This window comes from Eurosta solidaginis, unplaced genomic scaffold (assembly GCF_040869045.1).
Source record: "Eurosta solidaginis isolate ZX-2024a unplaced genomic scaffold, ASM4086904v1 ctg00000779.1, whole genome shotgun sequence".
NCBI lineage: Eukaryota > Metazoa > Arthropoda > Insecta > Diptera > Tephritidae > Eurosta > Eurosta solidaginis.
The window spans coordinates 226,528-249,655 of NW_027136942.1; the positions used below are offsets into that span (position 1 = coordinate 226,528).

The 23,128-nt window shown below is 35.4% G+C and overlaps 1 protein-coding gene across 1 annotated transcript in view; it reads right to left on the reverse strand.

Moving 5' to 3' along the window:
- Positions 1-3,515: 3,515 nt before the first annotated feature.
- Positions 3,516-23,128, reverse strand: part of LOC137235840 (transcriptional activator cubitus interruptus-like) — a 195,168-nt gene continuing 175,555 nt past the window's right edge. The window contains exons 3-5 of the mRNA XM_067758657.1: positions 4,703-6,725; positions 4,014-4,583; positions 3,516-3,939 (exon numbers count right to left, since the gene is read on the reverse strand). Of these exons, the coding sequence (XP_067614758.1) occupies positions 3,659-3,939; positions 4,014-4,583; positions 4,703-6,725 (2,874 nt within the window). The 3' untranslated portion in view covers positions 3,516-3,658. The remainder of the gene's footprint in view (positions 3,940-4,013; positions 4,584-4,702; positions 6,726-23,128) is intronic.

A 23,128-nucleotide genomic window follows, 5' to 3' on the forward strand; every position in this document is an offset into this window, starting at 1 on the left:
TCAACAGGCCGCGTTTCAGCAGCTGAAGGTAGCATTGATCAGTGCACCGGTTTTGAAACTTTAAAACGCGAAGGCCTTTACTGAGGTTCATACTGACGCGTCTATGTATGGGTACGGAGGAGAACTCCTACAGAGAGACAGTGAAGACCAGCTATTCCATCCGGTCCAGTATATGAGCCGAAAGACAAAACCGGTTGAGGATAAGTACCACTCATATGAGCTGGAAAACTAGCTATAGTGGAAGCTCTCAAGAAATGGCGGGTATATTTGATGGGAATTCACTTCAAGATTGTCACGGATTGCAACGCGTTCACCATTACAATGAAGAAAAAGGACGTGCCTCTAAGGGTAACTCGTTGGGCAATGATGCTACAGGATTACGATTACGTCATCGAGCATCATAGTGGCACCAAAATGCGTCACGTTGACGCGTTAAGCAGGGTAGCCTGTTTGATGCTAGAGGACTCATTAATCCATAGACTCAAACAAGCTCAGCAGCAGGATGAATGCATTCCAGCGATTTTTAAGGTCTTGAAGAGAGAGACGTACAACGATTTCTTTAAGAAGCACAACCTCTTGTATAAGGATCTTGTAAAGGAACTTATAATAGTACTTACGGTTATGGAAGACGAGATAATAAGAACAGCACACAAGCAGGGGCATTTCTCAATAAAGAAAACACAAGACGCTGTTGAGAAAAGCTTTTTCATACCACAACTTAACTCAAAAATATGCAAAATCGTAAGGAGTTGTGTTGAATGCATTGTTACTGACGCGAAGGCTGGGAGGAAGGAAGGTCTGCTGAATCCCATAGATAAAGAGACCCGTCCTCTAAGCACTTACCATATCGACTATGTAGGGCCCATGGAGCAAACAAAGAAGGCCTACAATTATATTTTGGTTGTGGTGGATGCCTTTTCCAAATTTGTGTGGTTGTACCCAACCAAAAATACTGGTGCTGAAGTTGTCGTTGACCGTCTTTCCAAACAGGCAACGAATTTCGGGAATCCTAGGCGTATAATAACAGACCGTGGAGGCGGTTTCACAGGTAACCTTTTTAAAGGATACTGCGAAAAAGAAGGTGTTGAGCATTTATTAATAGCAACGGGAGTTCCGAGGGGAAATGGCAAAGCCGAGCGGATGTACCAAATAGTGCCAATGTTGTCAAAGTTGTGCGCGGAGGAGCTCAAATGCTGGTATAAGCATATAGAAATAGTTCAACAGGCCATAAATAACACTCCAACGCGCAGTACAAAGTTTTCACCTTTTAAAATATTGACGGGGTGTGATATGAGGGCAACCGGGTTGTCGGAATTAAATTAGTTTTTGCAGAATGCAGCTTTCGATGAGCTAGATTTAGAACGTGAAGCTATAAGAGAACAGGCCAAAGAAAATATTGCGTTGATTCAGAAAGAAAATAAACGTAGCTACGATACTAAAAGAAAAGAAGCAGTGAGGTACAAGCAAAACGAGTTAGTTGCCATCAAGCGCACTCAATTTGGGAGTTGCTTTCGGTTAAGGCCGAAGTGCCTTGGCCCTTACAAGATTGTGAAAGTTCTGGCTCATGATCGCTACGAGGTAGAAAAGGTTGGTGAAGGTGAAGGTCAGGGACGAACGACCATAGTCGCCGAGTATATGAAAAAGTGGGACCCATCGTTCGAGCCGAACGATTAGTCAGGATGGCCGAATGTGGGATTGCATGCCTTAACATGATATCCCTAAACGTGCCATAAGGTACGGTCCTGCAAATACGCTAATATGCAACCTTGCACAATAACCCTTTCTTGACGAACGACAACAAAACGAGGACAGCATCAGCGACATTGACGAACGATTGGACAGTTGCATTTGAATTCGAGACACGGACCGCCTAAATATAAGCAAATTTAATTAGTTCGAATATAAGTATTTTTATAGTTATTCTACACTTTAACAATTTAAATACTGAATAAAATAATAAATCCACCAAATTTTAAACGGTCGTGTGTTTAATTTAACTGTGCCTCTATATATATGGTACGTAACAATACTTCCAGTAGAGATAGACTTATCAAAAGCTTTTACACAGTCAACCACTGCACGTTACTGTACGACTTGTAAGGGCCCCCCCCCCCCCCCCTCCTCCTAGTCTAAAAACGTGGGCCGTCAATTATCTGTTAAAAAAAAAGCATTTAACGTAAGAAGAATTTTACAACGTGGTAAGCTATCGCCGCTTTTGTTTAACTTCTATATATTAAAGCTCCCTTCGCCACCAGAAGGAGTTACCCCTCGATATGGTCACCGAGCCTAAAGGTTACTCAAATACGAGCCTGTCAAAACACCGCTCTCAGAACCGACACGGGCTGTCTTCTTATGTCCACAGAGCGCCACCGACATAGTGAGGCGAGAGTTACCCTTTCCAACGCCTCTAACACCCCTCTCACTGTGGCCACCCGTCTTGAAGCTGATGGCTTCCTTGGACTCCCGTTAGAGGATATTGATGACAATTTGGGAGTGGTCGCTCCATATGGATGGGGCGAAGCACTGTTTCAACAAAAACCACAAGTAGAGATATGGAAGTGAACATTACATAAGTTCTATTTGGTTAATCTCTTCACAAAACGAACGACTTACCTCCGAGGAGATTTAGACCCAGCTTCTCTTCCAATTTACGTCATGCTACATATTTTATGGCGATCCCAAACGGCATTTGCAAGGCAGATGAATATGCACTGGGAAGTTTTCATGGGAGAAGTACACTCGGAGTGCTTGCCAAACCACTTCCGAGAGGCGACCCCGTTTAGAAACACTTTTTTCTAACTGAAATTTTTTTAACGCCATAAGTCGATTAAAAATCTTTTAAATCAATTAATTTTCGTGTGGTATCCCTTTAAATGTATCCTTAAAATATATGTAAGAGCACACAGATGGGTATATAGTATTCGGTTTCGTCCAAACTTAAACTTCCTTACTGGTTTTCTATTAAATTCAAAACATACGATCTCATTTAAAAAAAAAGTTACTACACTTTTGGTAAAACTTCCGAAGTACTCACTTGGATCGAGTATACTCGATACCTTTTACTGTATATGAATACTAGCATAGATACTTTGATCCGAGTATTTTATATGAGTACCGGTATCGATACTTTATCTAAAATTTCTATCACTAAGCGTAGCTATCGTTAAATTTCGCCTATTTCTAAACCAATATATTATGGGTCGAAATAAGCCAGCATAGGAAATGTGATAAAGATACATATATGTACTTAAGTAATCGTGTTAACGGACGAACGCACGGATGACTCAGTCAGAATCTTTTTCGACGCCATTACATACAAACGTTATCCAATCGAAGTTATGATAACTTTGTGAATAAGTACCCTCTGGGTATAGATTTCCCACCAACTGAATTTGATTTGGTGCCCTCACAGACTTTTTTTTATCGTAAATAAGGAATGTGTGGTGTACCTTAATACGCAGCGGTTTAATCGCCTAGGCGTAATAGGCAAATTTTGATAATTTTATCAGAACAAGTACTGTTTTAAAATATCCAGGGCAAACGTTAGTTTTATTATTTTTATATTATAAAAGTAAATAAAAATATGACTATCTTAATATTTCTTATTTAAGCACTTCCCCACCGGCACATGCTGCCATGCAACTGAAGCTAAGCATTTTTATTTCAAGAGTTCAAAATATTGGTTTTCTTCCAGTAGTGAACCTAAAGAAGTTGTCATATCATTTATAATCATGTTTGCATTCGGATGAGTTGAACTGCTGACACCTTGATATTGTTCGAAGTTGCTTTGGATAATATTGCATGTAGCCGTTGAGTGATTGGTTTCCAACCAGCTTTGACAATTCTGCACATATTCGAGGGTTCGCTGGTATGTATCAAGCCGCATGCTCTTATGAGCGAGCGATCCGTTTGCATCAGGTATGTTTGAGTGCGTATGCACTCACCACCAAAATCGCTAGTGAAACCAGTACTGTAACGATCAACTGGTATTGCTGTTATTCGATTAGGAGCACTGCATACAAATTGTCCTGCGAACGGGGTTGCTTGTGTCTGATAAGTTGCCATTGATTGTACGGCCATTTTCCTAGTGATTACGGTTTTTTGTGTTGATGTATACGATCCCGGGAGGTTCTTAAGCAGGGCCGACTGATTATTTTCAAAGGTGGGAGACATTAGAGATTGACTAATATCACAACATTGTATTTCAGTAAACGGTAACTCTTGAATTTGACCAGTCAAGGGCTGCAGAGATATCTCTGGTAATTGATCCATATTCTGTTCCTGCTGCATAGGCCGTAATGTAGCAAACTGCAGGTTATTATCTGTACCTTTAGTGGCATATTCTTTAGAACTTAAATCATCATAAGCCTTAGTGTCGAGTAAACTAGACATTGATGAATCAATATAAATACTAGTGGCTGATGGCTTTAAAAGCTTATGAATATGTTGCGGTTGTATACATGTATTGTGTATTCTAGATTGAATAACATATTTTTCACTTTGATAGCCTGAACGATGTTTGAATATCTGTTGCTGCTGCCCCTGCTGCTGTTGTACACAACTCAATGGAGTTTCAGCCAAATCTATTTATTTGCGCGCGTCTACTTGTGCTTGAGGCCGATAATAATCGTTGGTAGAAGTTACCGAAGGTGACCCACTCTGTTCACAGTTAAAGGTATAGTGTTGTAACTCATTTGCTAACGTAGTATTTCCCAAGTAGGCACCATAATCGGTCTTACTTCTACTAAATGGTTGTTAGATAATGAATTTATGATGGGGACAGGTTGTATTACAGAAGAAAATATTGGAAAATCCGGGTTCGAAATTCCTTTATTGGTTAGTTGGTCTGTATATTTCCGATTGTTTGTGGCACTTTCGTTAGTTATTTCAATGGCTTCTGACGGATGCCTTTGAATAAATTGTTGAGGTGCATACTTTTCTGGTTCATTAATGGAATTTGGCTTATCAGACACTTGATTCAAGTACACAAGCATTTCGTCGGGTAAAACCAATTTATTCTCGATAAGTTCATTTTCTTCAACCTCATCCAAGTTAACTCTTTCGTTTGGATGATGTTCGATGGGCACGGCTATTGATTTCTCTGTACCGGGAACGAACCTGTTTTTAACTTCTAAATTGGTTCGATAGTCATCAATTTTTAAATCTTTAGTAGTGCTTTTATTCCTTCGGCTTCTGCATGACATTTGCGTCGGAGATAATTGAAGAGGATCGCAACAAGAATCGTTGTGTCCACTAATGGGTTCTGAATGTCGACGCCAGGAAGATATCTGTATGTCGGACACTATTGGAACCGCTTCTTCATTGTCACATTGTTCATTCTGAGACGGCAATTGTAGGCCTGGAAATGAGGTACGACCGCCATCATTTTGTAAAGCTTTTTTTGAATAATTAAAAGACTGTGCTCGTGAGGTCGTCAAATGTGAAGATCTTGGTGGCGGAACATTGTTTCCTTTTAAATTAGTTTTATACATTTCCAATGAATCAATGCGTGATACTATTTTATCTTCGCTGGAAAAGTGCCCTATATCACATGATACTAATGTCTTCTGGACGTTGTTATCATAAGCTCGGATATTGTTTATATTATTACCATTGGTGATCCCAGTTATAGCTATATTATCTATACCATTATAGTTATTTGCACATCCTCCTACTATGCCACAAGTAATATTTGAAAGTTGACTCGATCGCCTTGAACAGCCAGGCGAAATTGGATCGTAGAGGGATCCTGTATTATATGATGGTCTCATATTTGACATAAGAGATACCTGGGATGACTGACTACTTCGTCTACTCTGCATGCTGCAATAGTATGTACTGACATTAGAACTTTGACTGTCACGGCGTAAGAACTGATGCTGTTGAAGTCGTTTTTGCAACTTCGTTAATTGATGAACTGGTTGCGGCATTTTCGGGATGTTTTCTGAAATTGTGTCATCAGATGGCTCCATTTTTAAGTTAGTTATTCGATGGTTAAGCTCTCCAATACCTATGGTCATATTGCGATGGGGTTTTGATATATTTGATAGGAATGTTGTTCCCAAATGTATCCCTTTGGCATGTAATCGACTACGTAGTCTCTGGCGTGGTATTGCACCACCACCTCCTGCAGTTTCGTTACTTACGCTTCCAATAGAACCAGCATTAGCTCCATTATCAATGCTTACCATTGCTCGTAAGACGTATGGAAAATCTGGTACCTTAAAATCTTCATTACATTCCCAAGGTTCGTCCACTGTACTTGCAACATTGTTCAATTCAATTTCGTCATTTATAAGGTCCAAGGCACAACTTGCAGTAATATATTTGGATTCAGAAATGTTACCAATTACAAAATGCTGTTCATCCAGGCCATTCTGAGTATGCTCGGGCACATTGGTATCCGATTCCGACTTTATGTCAGGGCTAGATACACTTGTTGGCTTTCCAGAGTGTGTATCATCACTTCGGGGGCTGCAATTGATGTGAGGACGACTTCGGCCATGAAACTGTGCATGAACACACGATTTTGAACTGATCATATCGAATGTACCATTATTGCCACCCTGCGCATCTAATCCAAAATTATCGTGCTCTTGCGGTGCACCCTTGTGCTTTTTGCTTGCACAGAACTCGGCACCATGCACTGTTTTAACGTGTTTTCGCAACGAACTGGGATCCGTGTACCTTTTTGTGCAACGAGGTGCTTTACAAATGTATGGTTTCTATAAGAAGTAAACAAATTGTTATTATTTCAATGGATTTCATTACTGACCGAAATTGATGGGAGGGAGGGGTTTTTAAAAATACATGTAAATATTGATATTAAGTGTATTAATTCAATGAGTATCATGAGATTATCACGGTTGGTATTATGCAAATCAGACGAGCTATTTAGTGCACTCATATTGCGTAGTACATGTCTAAACAAAAATTGAAACCTTCTTTTGAAATATTTGTACATGTGTGTGAAAAATCCAAAATAAGCATACTTTTGTACGAAATAGCATCGCCTGTTCCTTAGTTACAGTTAGTCATATGAAATTTCAGCAAAATAAATAATGTTTGAAAAAAAAAATGGACAACTAAGAGACGAATTCGGACCGTAATTCACGCTCTACTCTCTTCATTTCAGCCATAATAAATGGAGAAAAGCAATTCTGCCACATTAGTGTCAGAGCTCCCTAACATTAAATTATTAGCTTTTTTTATTATTAGCACAACAGAAAAAATGTTATAGACTTTCTTACTTCGAGCGGAAGAGTTTGTAGCAAAATTACAGAAGTGTTGGGCATTGAGTATAACACACATTACAGATAAAACAAGTCATTATTTAAACTTTATTCAAAATTTCTGTAATAATTTTTTGTATATTATATGTATCGGCCCGAAAATTGTATTTTCATATTCAGAGCTGCTCTACCCCCATACACTTATAGCACCTTCATATATTGGTAACATATTAGTGCAATAAGATTGAAAGATTTTTCAAGTAGCACAAAGATAAGAAAAGAAGTATGAAATTACGAATACGTAATTAGAGAAAGTGAAATAAGTGCACAAATTAAAAATAAAAGTACGATTAAAAATGGGAAAAAGGAAAAAAAAGGTTTATTATTATATATATATATATATATATATATATATATATATATATATATCAATTTAGAAAGTAAAATTCTATTGATACAAAGCTCTTTTTCGCCCAGATATAGCTTATTATTTTCGTGTACGACCCTTTTAAAAATCCTTTATATAAAAGTGGGCGTGGTCTTTAACCGATCTCGTCCATTTTTTCTAGAAATATTTCCTGCTATAGGGAAAATTTGTGTACCCAATTTTATTACGATCCGTTAATTATAACTTTCATGAAAATGAAATGGAATATTAATTTCGTCACGAAACCCAAAATCGTAAGTCCTTAAAGGAAAATAGATAGACCCAACATTAAGTATACCGAAATAATCAGGTTGAAGAGCTGAGTTGATTTAGCCATGTCCGTCTGTCCGTCTGTCTGTTTGTATGCAAACTAGTCCCTCAATTTTTGAGATATCTTGATAAAATTTGGTGAGCGGGTGTATTTGGGTATCCGATTAGACATTTGTCGAAACCGGCCGGATCGGACCACTATAGCATATATCCTCCATACAACCGATTTTTCAGAAAAAGAGGATTTTTGTCATATCTTCCTCAAATTAACAGATCGAAGCTTCAAACTTCACCATATAATTTCGTATATTGCACATATTATTGCCTGAAAAAATTGATGAGATCGGTCGTATATATCCCCCACAACCGATTGTTCAGATAAGAAACTTTTCGTAATTGCTGCCCTATTTTAAGAGCTAGAGGCTTCAAATTTCAACGAATGCTTACGTATATACCATATATTGTTGTCTGAAAAAATCATACAGAGTGGTGGTATATATAGTATATATATGTTGGTATATTTAGTATATATATATAGTATATATATATATTTTCGCGATTTTAGCCCCATTTTAACAGCTAGAAGCTTCAAATTTTACCGAATGTTTACGTATATGGCATATATTGTTGTCTGAAAAAATCATAGAGATCGGTTGTATATATAGTATATATCTCATACAACCGATTGTTCAGATAAGAAACTTTGCGCAATTTCTTCACCATTTTAACAGCTAGAATCTTCAAATTTCACCAAATGCTTACGTGTATAGTATATATTAAATATAATAAATGTAAGGCGCGATAACCTCCGAAGAGATCTAAGGCCGAGCTTCTCTTCCAATTTGCGTCGTGCTCCTCTTGATTTTTCCCTACAAATTGGCCGGACGGGACCTACATGTTTTATGCCGACTCCGGACGGCATCTGCAAGGCAGATGAGTTTTCACTGAGACCTTTTCATGGCAGAAATACAATCGGAGCGCTTGCCAGACACTGCCGACGGGCGACCCCGCTTAGAAAAATTTTCTTCTGATTGAAAAATCTTATTTCTAAAATATTGATGTTGCTTTGCCCGGGAGTTGAACCCAGGGCATACGGTGTGATAGTCGGAGAATGCTACCATCACACCACGGTGGCCGCCGAATACATGTATAGTATATATTATTGTCTAAAAAAATCATTGAGATCGGTGGTATTTATAGTATATATCTCATACAACCGATTGTTCAGATAAGAAAATTTACGAAATTTCTGCCCCATTTTAACAGCTAGAAGCTTCAAATTTCACCAAATGCTTACGTATATAGCATATATTTTTGTCTGAAAAATCATAGAGATCGGTGGTACATATATTATATACCCCATATAAACTGTATTTGTTTGCCCCTTTTTTACGGGTAGAAGCTTCAAAATTCATAAAATTTCATCAAATAGTTACGTTTACGTCATATATTGTTGAAGTACGTGATTCGTAGTCATAGTTTTTACACGCAGACCACAAAAAACCTGAAACTTTGCACCCTCACACAAAGTACCTACCTGTTTTTATACTCAGTTGAGCAGAGCTCACAGAGTATATATATATATAACTTTGATTGGATAACGGTTTGTTGTACAGGTATAAAGGAATCAAGATAGATATAGACTTCCATATATCAAAATCATCAGTATCAAAAAAAAATTCGATTGAGCCATGTCCGTCCGTCCGTCCGTCCGTCCGTCCGTCTGCCCGTTAACACGATAACTTGAGTAAATTTTGAGGTATCTTGATGAAATTTCGTATGTAGGTTCCTGGGCACTCATCTCAGAGCGCTATTTAAAATGAACGATATCGGACTATAACCACGCCCACTTTTTCGATATCGAAAATTTCCAAAAATCGAAAAAGTGCGATAATTCATTACCAAATATGGATTAAGCGATGAAACTTAGTAGGTGAGTTCAACTTATGACGCGTAATAGAAAACTAGTAAAATTTTGGACAATGGGCGTGGCACCGCCCACTTTTAAAAGAAGGTAATTTAGAAGTTTTGCAAGCTGTAATTTGGCAGTCGTTGAAGATATCATGATGAAATTTGGCAGGAACGTTACTCTTATTACTATATGTCTGCTTAATAAAAATTAGCAAAATCGGAGAACGACCACGCCCACTTTTTAAACAAAATTTTAAAAGAAAAGTTAATATCTTTACAGTATATAAGTAAATTATGTCAACATTCAACTCCAGTAATGTTATGGTGTAACAAAATACAAAAATAAAAGAATTTAATTTGTCTAGGATACTTTTAATGCCATAAGTCGAACAAAAATTTACCAATCCTTGTGAAATTTGGTAGAGGCTTAGATTCTACGACGATAACTGTTTTCTGTGAAAAAGGGCGAAATCGGTTGAAGCCGCGCCCAGTTTTTATACACAGTCGACCGTGTGTCCTTCCGCTCGGCCGTTAACACGATAACTTGAGCAAAAATCGATATATCTTTACTAAACTCAGTTCACGTACTTATCTGAACTCACTTTGTATTGGTGTAAAAAATGGCCACTTTTTCGATATCGAAAATTACGAAAAATGAAAAAAATGCCATAATTATATACCAAATACGAAAAAAGGGATGAAACATGGTAATTGTATTGGTCTATTGACGCAAAATATAACTTTAGAAAAAAACTTGGTAAAATGGGTGTGACACCTACCATATTTAGTAGAAGAAAATGAAAAAGTTTTAGTAGCGGTACCCGACAGATGATGTTCTGGATCACCCTGGTCCACATTTTGGTCGATATCTCGAAAACGCCTTCACATATACAACTAAGGGCCACTCCCTTTTAAAACCCTCATTAATACCTTTAATTTGATACCCATATCGTACAAACACATTCTAGAGTCACCCCCGGTCCACGTTTATGGCGATATCTCGAAAAGGCGTCTACATATAGAACCAAGGCCCACACCTTTCTAAAATACTCATTAACACCTTTCATTTGATACCCATATCGTACAAACAAATTCTAGAGTCACCCCTGGTCCACCTTTATGGCGATATTTCGAAAAGGCGTCCACCTATAGAACTAAGGCCCACGCCCTTTTAAAATACTCATTAACACCTTTCATTTGATACCCATATCGTACAAACAAATTCTAGAGTCACCCCTGGTCCACCTTTACGGAGATATTTCGAAAAGGCGTCCACGTATAGAACTAAGGCCCACGCCCTTTTATAATACTCATTAACACCTTTCATTTGATACCCATATCGTACAAACAAATTCTAGACTCACCCCTAGTCCACCTTTATGGCGATATCTCGAAAAGGCGTCCACCTATAGAACTAAGGGCCACGCCCTTTTAAAATACTCATTAACACCTTTCATTTGATACCCATATTGTACAAAAGCATTCTATAGTCACCCCTGGTCCACTTTTAAAACGATATTCCGAAAAGGCGTCCACCTATAGAACTAAGGCCCACTCCTTTTCAAAATACCCATTAACACCTTTCATTTGATACCCATATAGTACAAACAAATTCTAGAGTCACCCCTGGTCCACCTTTATGGCGATATCTCGAAAAGGCGTCCACATATAGAACTAAGGCCCACGCCCTCTTAAAATACTCATTAACACCTTTCATTTGATACTCATATCGTACAAACAAATTCTAGAGAAACCCCCGGTCCAACTTTATGGCGATATCTCGAAACGGCATCCATCTATAGAACTTAGACCCACGCCCTTTTAAAATACTTATTAATACCTTTCATTTGATACCCATATTCTACAAAATAAATTCTAGAGTCACCCCTGGTCCACCTTTATGGCGATATCTCGAAAAGGCGTCCACCTACAGAACTTAGGCCCACTCCCTTTTAAAATTATCATTAACACATTTCATTTGATACCCATATCGTACAAACAAATTCTAGAGTCAAGCCTGGTCCACCTTTATGGCGATATCCCTAAATGGCGTCCATCTATAGAACTATGGCCCACTTCCTCTTAAAATACTCTTTAATACCTTCCGTTTGATACACATGTCATACAAACGCATTCCAGGGTTACCCTAGGTTCTTTTTACAACATGTTGATTTTCCCTTACTTTGTCTCCACAGCTCTCAACTGAGTATGTAATGTTCGGTTACACCCGAACTTAGCCTTCCTTACTTGTTTATTTTATATTTATCTTAAAAATCGTTTAGGTATGTAGATTTGTTCACTATATATTTCTTATCTTATACATCCGACTATTCGGAGATTACGAATCGGATAAGATTATTGTTGAGCCCCATTCATGAAAGGTATGAAGTCTTCGGCACAGCCGAAGACACTCCCGTCCTTACTTGTTTATTTTATATTTATCTTAAAAATTGTTTAGATATGTTCAAATTTCACCAAATGTTTACGTGTATAGCATATACTGTTGTCTGAAAAAATCACAGAGACCGGTGGTATATATAGTATATATCTCATACAACCGATTGTTGAGATAAGAAACTTTGCGCAATTTCTTCCCCATTTTAACAGCTAGAAGCTTCACATTTCACCAAATGCTTACGTGTATAGCATATATTGTTGTCTGAAAAAATCATTGAGATCGGTGGTATATATAGTATATATCTCATACAACCGATTATTCAGATAAGAAACTTTGCGCAGTTTCTGCCCCATTTTAGCAGCTAGAAGCTTCAAATTTCACCAGATGCTTACGTATATAGCATATATTGTTGTCTGAAAAAAGCATAGAGATCGGTTGTATATATATTATATACCCCATATAAACTGTACTTTTTTGCCCCTTTTTTACGGCTAGAAGCTTCAAAATTCATCAAATTTCATCAAATAGTCACGTTTACGTCATATATTTTTGAAATACGTGATTCGTAGTCATAGTTTTTACATGCAGACCACAAAAAACGTGAAGCTTTGCATCCTCATACAAAGTACCTACCTATTTTTATAAATAAATAAATAAATGTAAGGCGCGATAACCTCCGAAGAGATCTAAGGCCGAGCTTCTCTTCCAATTTGCGTCGTGCTCCTCTTGATTTTCCCTACAAATTGGCCGGACGGGACCTACATGCCTTATGCCGACTCCGAACGGCATCTGCAAGGCAGATGAGTTTTCACTGAGAGATTTTCATGGCAGAAATACACCCGGAGCGCTTGCCAAACACTGCCGAGGGGCGACCCCGCTTAGAAAAATTGTCTTCTAATTGAAAAACCTTATTTCTAAAATTTTGATGTTGCTTTGCCCGGGAGTTGAACCCAGGGCATACGGTGTGATAGGCGGAGCACGCTACCATCACACCACGGTGGCCGCGACCTATTTTTATACCTTTCATGAAAATGAAATGGTATATTAATTTCGTCACGAAACCCAAAATTGTAAGTCCTTAAAGGAAAATAGATAGATCCAACATTAAGTATACCGAAATAATCAGATTGAAGAGCTGAGTTGATTTAGCCATGCCCGTCTGTCCGTCTGTCCGTGTGTCCGTCTGTCTGTTTGTATGCAAACTAGTCCCTCAATTTTTGAGATATCTTGATAAAATTTGGTGAGCGGGTGTATTTGGGTGTCCGATTAGACATTTGTTGGAACCGGCCGGATCGGACCACTATAGCATATATCCTCCAAACAACCGATTTTTCAGAAAAAGAGGATTTTTGTCATATCTTACTCAATTTAACAGATTGAAGCTTCAAACTTCACCATATAATTTCGTATATTGCACATATTGTTGCCTGAAAAAAATGATGAGATCGGTCGTATATATAGTATATATCCCCCACAACCGATTGTTCAGATAAGAAACTTTTCGTAATTACTGCCCTATTTTAAGAGCTAGAGGCTTCAAATTTCAACGAATGCTTACGTATATAGCATATATTGTTGTCTGAAAAAATCATAAAGATCGGTGGTATATATAGTATATATATGGTGGTATATATATTATATATATATAATATATATATATATATATTTTCGCAATTTTAGCCGCATTTTAACAGTTAGAAGCTTCAAATTTCACCGAATGCTTATGTATATGGCATATATTGTTGTCTAAAAAAATCATAGAGATCGGTTGTATATATAGTATATAGCTCATTCAACCGATTGTTCAGATAAGAAACTTTTCGCAATTTCTACCCCATTTTAACAGCTACAAGCTTCAAATTTCACCGATTGCTTACGTATATAGTATGTATTGTTGTGTCAAAAAATCATAGAGATCGGTGATATATATAATGTATATATGATGGTATATATAGTATATATATAGTATATATATTTTTTTTTGCGATTTCGGCCCCATTTTAACAGCTAGAAGCTTCAAATTTCACCAAATGCTTACGTGTATAGCATATATCGATGTCTGAAAAAATCATTGAGATCGGTGGTATACATAGTATATATCTCATACAACCGATTGTTCAGATAAGAAACTTTGCGCAATTTCTGCCCCATTTTAACAGCTAGAAGCTTCAAATTTCACCAAATGCTTTCGCATATAGCATATATTGTTGTCTGAAAAAATCATAGAGATCGGTGTATATATATTATATACTTCTTATAAACTGTGATTTTTGGCCCTTTTTTACGGCTAGAAGCTTCAAAATTCATCAAATTTCATCAAATAGTTACGTTTAGGTCATATATTTTTAAAATACGTGATTCGTAGTCATAGTTTTTACATGCAGACCACAAAGAACGTGAAGCTTTGCATCCTCACACAAAGTACCTACCTATTTTTATACCTTTCATGAAAATGAAATGGTATATTAATTTCGTCACGAAACCCAAATTGTAAGTCCTTAAAGGAAAATAGACAGACCTAGCATTAAGTATACCGAAATAATCAGGTTGAAGAGCTGAGTTGATTTAGCCATGTCCGTCTGTCCGTCTGTCTGTTTGTATGCAAACTAGTCCCTCAATTTTTGAGATATCTTGCTAAAATTTGGTGAGCGGGTGTATTTGGGTGTCCGATTAGACATTTGTCGGAACCGGCCGGATCGGACCACTATAGCATATATTCTCCAAACAACCGATTTTTCAGAAAAAGAGGATTTTTGTCATATCTTACTCAATTTAACAGATTGAAGCTTCAAACTTCACCATATAATTTCGTATATTGCACATATTGTTGCCTGAAAAAACTGATGAGATCGGTCGTATATATAGTATATATCCCCCACAACCGATTGTTCAGATAAGAAACTTTTCGTAATTACTGCCCTATTTTAAGAGCTAGAGGCTTCAAATTTCAACAAATGCTTACGTATATGGCATATATTGTTGTCTGAAAAAATCATAGAGATCGGTTGTATATATAGTATATATCTCATTCAACCCAAGAAACTTTTCGCTATTTCTACCCCATTTTAACAGCTATAGGCTTCAAATTTCACCGATTGCTTACGTATATAGTATATATTGTTGTGTCAAGAAATCATAGAGATCGGTGATATATATAATATGTATATGATGGTATATATAATATATATATAGTATATGTATATTTTTTTTTGCGATTTCGGCCCCATTTTAACAGCTAGAAGCTTCAAATTTCACCAAATGCTTACGTGTATAGCATATATTGATGTCTGAAAAAATCATTGAGATCGGTGGTATACATAGCATATATCTCATACAATAGATTTTTCAGATAAGAAACTTTGCGTAATTTCTGCCCCGTTTTAACAGCTAGAAACTTCAAATTTCTCCAAATGCTTACGCATATAGCATATATTGTTGTCTGAAAAAATCATAGAGATCGGTGGTATATATATTATATACTTCATATAAATTGTCATTTTTGGCCCTTTTTTACGGCTAGAAGCTTCAAAATTCATCAAATTTCATCAAATAGTTACGTTTAGGTCAAAATTGTACGTCCTTAAATGAAAATAGATAGACCCAACATTAAGTATACCGAAATAATCAGGTTGAAGAGCTGAGTTGATTTAGCCATGTCCGTCTGTCCGTCTGTCTGTTTGTATGCAAACTAGTCCCTCAATTTTTGAGATATCTTGATAAAATTTGGTGAGCGGGTGTATTTGGGTGTCCGATTAGACATTTGTCGGAACCGGCCGGATCGGACCACTATAGCATATATCCTCCATACAACGGATTTTTCAGAAAAAGAGGATTTTTCTCATATCTTACTCAATTTAACAGATTGAAGCTTCAATATTCACCATATAATTTCGTATATCGCACATATTGTTGCCTGAAAAAATTGATGAGATCGGTCGTATATATAGTATATATCCCCCACAACCGATTGTTCAGATAAGAAACTTTTCGTAATTACTGCCCTATTTTAAGAGCTAGAGGCTTCAAATTTCAACGAATGCTTACGTATATAGCATTTATTGTTGTCTGAAAAAATCATAAAGATCGGTGGTATATATAGTATATATATGGCGGTATATATAGTATATATATATAGTATATATATATATATATATTCGCAATTTTAGCCCCATTTTAACAGGTAGAAGCTTCAAATTTCACCGAATGCTTACGTATATGGCATATATTGTTGTCTGAAAAAATCATAGAGATCGGTTGTATATATAGTATATATCTCATTCAACCCAAGAAACTTTTCGCTATTTCTACCCCATTTTAACAGCTATAAGCTTCAAATTTCACCGATTGCTTACGTATATAGTATATATTGTTGTGTCAAAAAATCATAGAGATCGGTGATATACATAATATATATATGATGGTATATATATAATATATATATATATTTTTTTTACCGATTTCGGCCCCATTTTAACAGCTAGAAGCTTCAAATTTCTCCAAATGCTTACGTGTATAGCATATATTGATGTCTGAAAAAATCATTGAGATCGGTGGTATACATAGTATATATCTCATACAACCGATTGTTCAGATAAGAAACTTTCCGCAATTTCTGCCCCGTTTTAACAGCTAGAAGCTCCAAATTTCACCAAATGCTTACGCATATAGCATATATTCTTGTCTGAAAAAATCATAGGATCGGTGGTATATATATTATATACTTCATATAAACTGTCATTTTTGGCCCTTTTTTACGGCTAGAAGCTTCAAAATTCATCAAATTTCATCAAATAGTTACGTTTAGGTCATATATTTTCGAAATACGTGATTCGTAGTCATAGTTATTACATGCAGACCACAAAAAACGTGAAGCTTTGCATCCTCACACAAAGTACCTATATCAACATTCAAGTTGATATTTTAAAAAACTCTTTTATTTTGGTTTGCAATATAAAATTTATTTTTGTTTATTTTTTTGTTTAAATATTTTCCAACTAATTAGAATTTTCTTTTTTTGAAGTTATTCAAAATTTTAAGTTAACACGAAAACTCAATTAAAATTATTTTAAAAATTAAAGTAAAGAGTACAAAGTAGTTAACACTATATTTGCTCCCTCTCCAAGAAAATTTGAAACAAACAAATTATTAATTAATATTAAATGTAACCTTTTTTTGTTTTTTGTTGTTTAATGTATTTGTATTTAAATTAGTGTTAATAAGTATGTTTGCTGGTTTAAGTAAATCAATTGAAATATTTTTAATAGTATTTTTGTATTGAATTGTAAATGTTTTATGTTTCTTAGAGATAACTTTAAAAGGTCCTTCATAAGGTGATTCTAAATTAGATTTACGAAGAACTTTAACAAAAACTTACTCACAATTTTCTAATTGTTTAGGAACGAAAAAATTTTCTTTGTTATGATGAAAAACTTTAGAACGAACAAGCGAAATATAATCTCTTATTTTATGAAGAGCGTCATTAGAAAAATCATGTTCTTTATTACTATTTAAAATAATTAATTCACCAGGTATTCTAAGTGTTTGGCCATAAACAAGTTCAGCAGATGAACATTTTAAATCTTCTTTAATAGAAGTTCGTAAACCAAGTAGAATGAATGGTAAAATGTCAGACCAATGCACCGAGTCGTTTGATGCTATAATTGCTGCTTTTAAAGTTCGATGAAATCTCTCTATCATGCCATTTGCTTGGGGATGGTAAGGAGATGTATGAATTTTATGAGAACCTAAAAGTTTAGTTAATTCCGTAAAAAATTTTGAAGTGAATTGTGAACCTTGATCTACTGTAATATTTAATGGTATACCAAATCGTGGTATATATTTTGAATAAAAGTTTTTACTATAGTATTTGTTGAAATAGCAGTGTTGAAAGGCAGTATTTGGCAAGCACTCCGGGTGTATTTCTGCCATGAAAAGCTCTCAGTGAAAACTCATCTGCTTTGCAGATGCCGTTCGGAGTCGGCATAAAACATGTAGGTCCCGTCCGGCCAATTTGTAGGGAAAATCAAGAGGAGCACGACGCAAATTGGAAGAGAAGCTCGGCCTTAGATCTCTTCGGAGGTTATCGCGCCTTACATTTTTTTTTTTTTTTTATTTGTTGAAATATCTTTAAGTGGATAAGCTTCAGGCCAACGTGAAAATCTGTCAATAATTGTTAAAATATAACAATTTCCATTTGAAGTTGGAAGAGGTCCAACAATATCCATATGAATATGTTCAAAACGGCCTGATGGTATTTGAATTTTTTGGATAGGAGATTTAGTATGTCTTGAAATTTTGGATTTTTGACAATTGATGCAAGATGAAGTCCAATCGTTAATCTCTTTACGCATGTTAGGCCAATAATATTTATTTTGAATTAGTTTTCTAGTTGTTCTTATACTTGGATGAGATAATGAGTGAATTTTGTCAAATATAAATAATCAGGTTGAAGAGCTGAGTTGATTTAGCCATGTCCGTCTGTCCGTCTGTCTGTTTGTATGCAAACTAGTCCCTCAATTTTTGAGATATCTTGATAAAATTTGGTGAGCGGGTGTATTTGGGTGTCCGATTAGACATTTGTCGGAACCGGCCGGATCGGACCACTATAGCATATATCCTCCATACAACCGATATTTCAGAAAAAGAGGATTTTTGTCATATCTTACTCAATTTAACAGATTGAAGCTTCAAACTTCACCATATAATTTCGTATATTGCACATATTGTTGCCTGAAAAAACTGATGAGATCGGTCGTATATATCCCCCACAACCGATTGTTCAGATAAGAAACTTTTCGTAATTACTACCCTATTTTAAGAGCTAGAGGCTTCAAATTTCAACGAATGCTTACGTAGATAGCATATATTGTTGTCTGAAAAAATCATAGAGATCGGTTGTATATATAGTATATATCTCATTCAACCGATTTTTCAGATAAGAAACTTTGCGCAATTTCTGCCCCGTTTTAACAGCTAGAAGCTTCAAATTTCACCAAATGCTTACGTATATGGCATATATTGTTGTCTGACAAAATCATAGAGATCGGTTGTATATATAGTATATATCTCATTCAACCGATTGTTCAGATAAGAAACTTTTCGCAATTTCTACCCCATTTTAACAGCTATAAGCTTCAAATTTCACCGATTGCTTACGTATATAGTATATATTGTTGTGTCCAAAATCATAGAGATCGGTGATATATATAATATATATATGATGGTATATATAGTATATATATATTTTTTTTTGCGATTTTTGCCCCATTTTAACAGCTAGAAGCTTCAAATTTCTCCAAATGCTTACGTTTATAGCATATATTAATGTCTGAAAAAATCATTGAGATCGGTGGTATACATAGTATATATCTCATACAACCGATTGTTCAGATAAGAAACTTTGCGCAATTTCTGCCCCGTTTTAACAGCTAGAAGCTTCAAATTTCACCAAATGCTTACGCATATAGCATATATTGTTGTCTGAAAAAATCATAGAGATCGGTTGTATATATAGTATATATCTCATTCAACCGATTGTTCAGATAAGAAACTTTTCGCAATTTCTACCCCATTTTAACAGCTATAAGCTTCAAATTTCACCGATTGCTTACGTATATAGTATATATTGTTGTGTCCAAAATCATAGAGATCGGTGATATATATAATATATATATGATGGTATATATAGTATATATATTTTTTTTTGCGAATTTTGCCCCATTTTAACAGCTAGAAGCTTCAAATTTCACCGAATGCTTACGTATATGGCATATATTGTTGTCTGAAAAAACCATAGAGATCGGTTGTATATATAGTATATATCTCATTCAACCGATTGTTCAGATAAGAAACTTTTCGCAATTTCTACCCCATTTTAACAGCTATAAGCTTCAAATTTCACCGATTGCTTACGTATATAGTATATATAGTTGTGTCCAAAATCATAGAGATCGGTGATATATATAATATATATATGATGGTATATATAGTATATATATTTTTTTTTTTGCGATTTTTGCCCCATTTTAACAGCTAGAAGCTTCAAATTTCACCAAATGCTTACGTGTATAGCATATATTAATGTCTGAAAAAATCATTGAGATCGGTGGTATACATAGTATATATCTCATACAACCGATTGTTCAGATAAGAAACTTTGCGCAATTTCTGCCCCGTTTTAACAGCTAGAAGCTTCAAATTTCACCAAATGCTTACGCATATAGCATATATTTTTGTCTGAAAAAATCATAGAGATCGGTGGTATATATATTATATACTTCATATAAACTGTCATTTTTGGCCCTTTTTTACGGCTAGTAGCTTCAAAATTCATCAAATTTCATCAAATAATTACGTTTAGGTCATATATTTTTGAAATACGTGATTCGTAGTCATAGTTTTTAGATGCAGACCACAAAAAACGTGAAGCTTTGCATCCTCACACAAAGTACCTACCTATTTTTATACCTTTCATGAAAATGAAATGGTATATTAATTTCGTCACGAAACCCAAAATTGTAAGTCCTTAAAGGAAAATAGATGGACCCAACATTAATTATACCGAAATAATCAGGTTGAAGAGCTGAGTTGATTTAGCCATGTCCGTCTGTCCGTCTGTCTGTTTGTATGCAAACTAGTCCCTCAATTTTTGAGATATCTTGATAAAATTTGGTGAGCGGGTGTATTTGGGTGTCCGATTAGACATTTGTCGGAACCGGCCGGATCGGACCACTATAGCATACATATATCCTCCATACAACCGATTTTTCAGAAAAAGAGGATTTTTCTCATATCTTACTCAATTTAACAGATTGAAGCCTCAAACCTCACCATAAAATTTCGTATATTGCACATATTGTTGCCTGAAAAAATTGATGAGATCGGTCGTATATATAGTATATATCCCCCACAACCGATTGTTCAGATAAGAAACTTTTCGTAATTACTGCCCTAGTTTAAGAGCTAGAGGCTTCAAATTTCAACGAATGCTTACGTATATAGCATATATTGTCTGAAAAAATCATAAAGATCGGTGATATATATAGTATATATATATAATATATATATATATATTTTCGCAATTTTAGCCCCATTTCAACAGCTAGAAGCTTCAAATTTCACCGAGTGCTTACGTATATGGCATATATTGTTGTCTGAAAAACTCATTGAGATCGGTTGTATATATAGTATATATCTCATTCAACCGATTGTTCAGATAAGAAACTTTTCGCAATTTCTACCCCACTTTAACAGCTATAAGCTTCAAATTTCGCCGATTGCTTACGTATATAGTATATATTGTTGTGTCAAAAAATCATAGAGATCGGTTATATATATAATATATATATAATGGTATATATAGTATATATATAGTACATATATTTTTTTTTGCGATTTCGGCCCCATTTTAACAGCTAGAAGCTTCAAATTTCACCAAATGCTTACGTGTATAGCATATATTGATGTCTGAAAAAATCATTGAGATCGGTGGTATACATAGTATATATCTCATACATCCGATTGTTCAGATAAGAAACTTTGCGCAATTTCTGCCCCGTTTTAACAGCTAGAAGCTTCAAATTTCACCAAATGCTTACGCATATAGCATATATTGTTGTCTGAAAAAATCGTAGAGATCGGTGGTATATATATTATATACTTAATATAAACTGTCATTTTTGGCCCTTTTTTACGGCTAGAAGCTTCAAAATTCGTCAAATTTCATCAAATAGTTACGTTTGGGCCATATATTTTTGAAATACGTGATTCGTAGTCATAGTTTTTACATGCAGACCACAAAAAACGTGAAGCTTTGCATCCTCACACAAAGTACCTACCTATTTTTTATTTTATATTTATCTTAAAAATTGTTTAGATATGTTCAAATTTCACCAAATGTTTACGTGTATAGCATATACTGTTGTCTGAAAAAATCATAGAGACCGGTGGTATATATAGTATATATCTCATACAACCGATTGTTGAGATAGGAAACTTTGCGCAATTTCTTCCCCATTTTAACAGCTAGAAGCTTCAAATTTTACCAAATGCTTACGTGTATAGCATATATTGTTGCCTGAAAAAATCATTGAGATCGGTGGTATATATAGTATATATCTCATACAACCGATTGTTCAGATAAGAAACTTTGCGCAGTTTCTGCCCCATTTTAGCAGCTAGAAGCTTCAAATTTCACCAAATTCTTACGTATATAGCATATATTGTTGCCTGAAAAAATCATAGAGATCGGTTATATATATATTATATACCCCATATAAACTGTATTTTTTTGCCCCTTTTTTACGGCTAGAAGCTTCAAAATTCATCAAATTTCATCAAATAGTTACGTTTACGTCATATATTGTTGAAATACGTGATTCGTAGTCATAGTTTTTACACGCAGACCACAAAAAACCTAAAACTTTGCATCCTCACACAAAGTACCTACCAATTTTTTATTTTATATTTATCTTAAAAATCGTTTAGGTATGTAGATCTGTTCATTATATATTTCTTATCTTATACATCCGGAGATTACGAACGGCATAATTATTATTGTTCAGCCCCATTCATGAAAGGTATGAAGTCTTCGGCACAGCCGAAGACAGTCCCGTCCTTACTTGTTTTTCTTCGAGTTATGGCTCCCGAAACATAGAAAATTGTTTAGTCATAAAAGGGGAGGTGCCACGCCCATTTTTTTAAATTTGAAAATTGTCCTATTTATTGTTATAAGTCCACTTGGGAAATGAAATACCATTGATATAAAGCTCTTTTTTGCAAAGATATAGCTTATTTTATTCGGCCGCGACCCTTCTAAAAATCTTTTACATAAAAGTGGGCGTGGTCCTTAACCGATTTCGTTAATTTTTCTTCGAAGCATTCCCTTTAGTA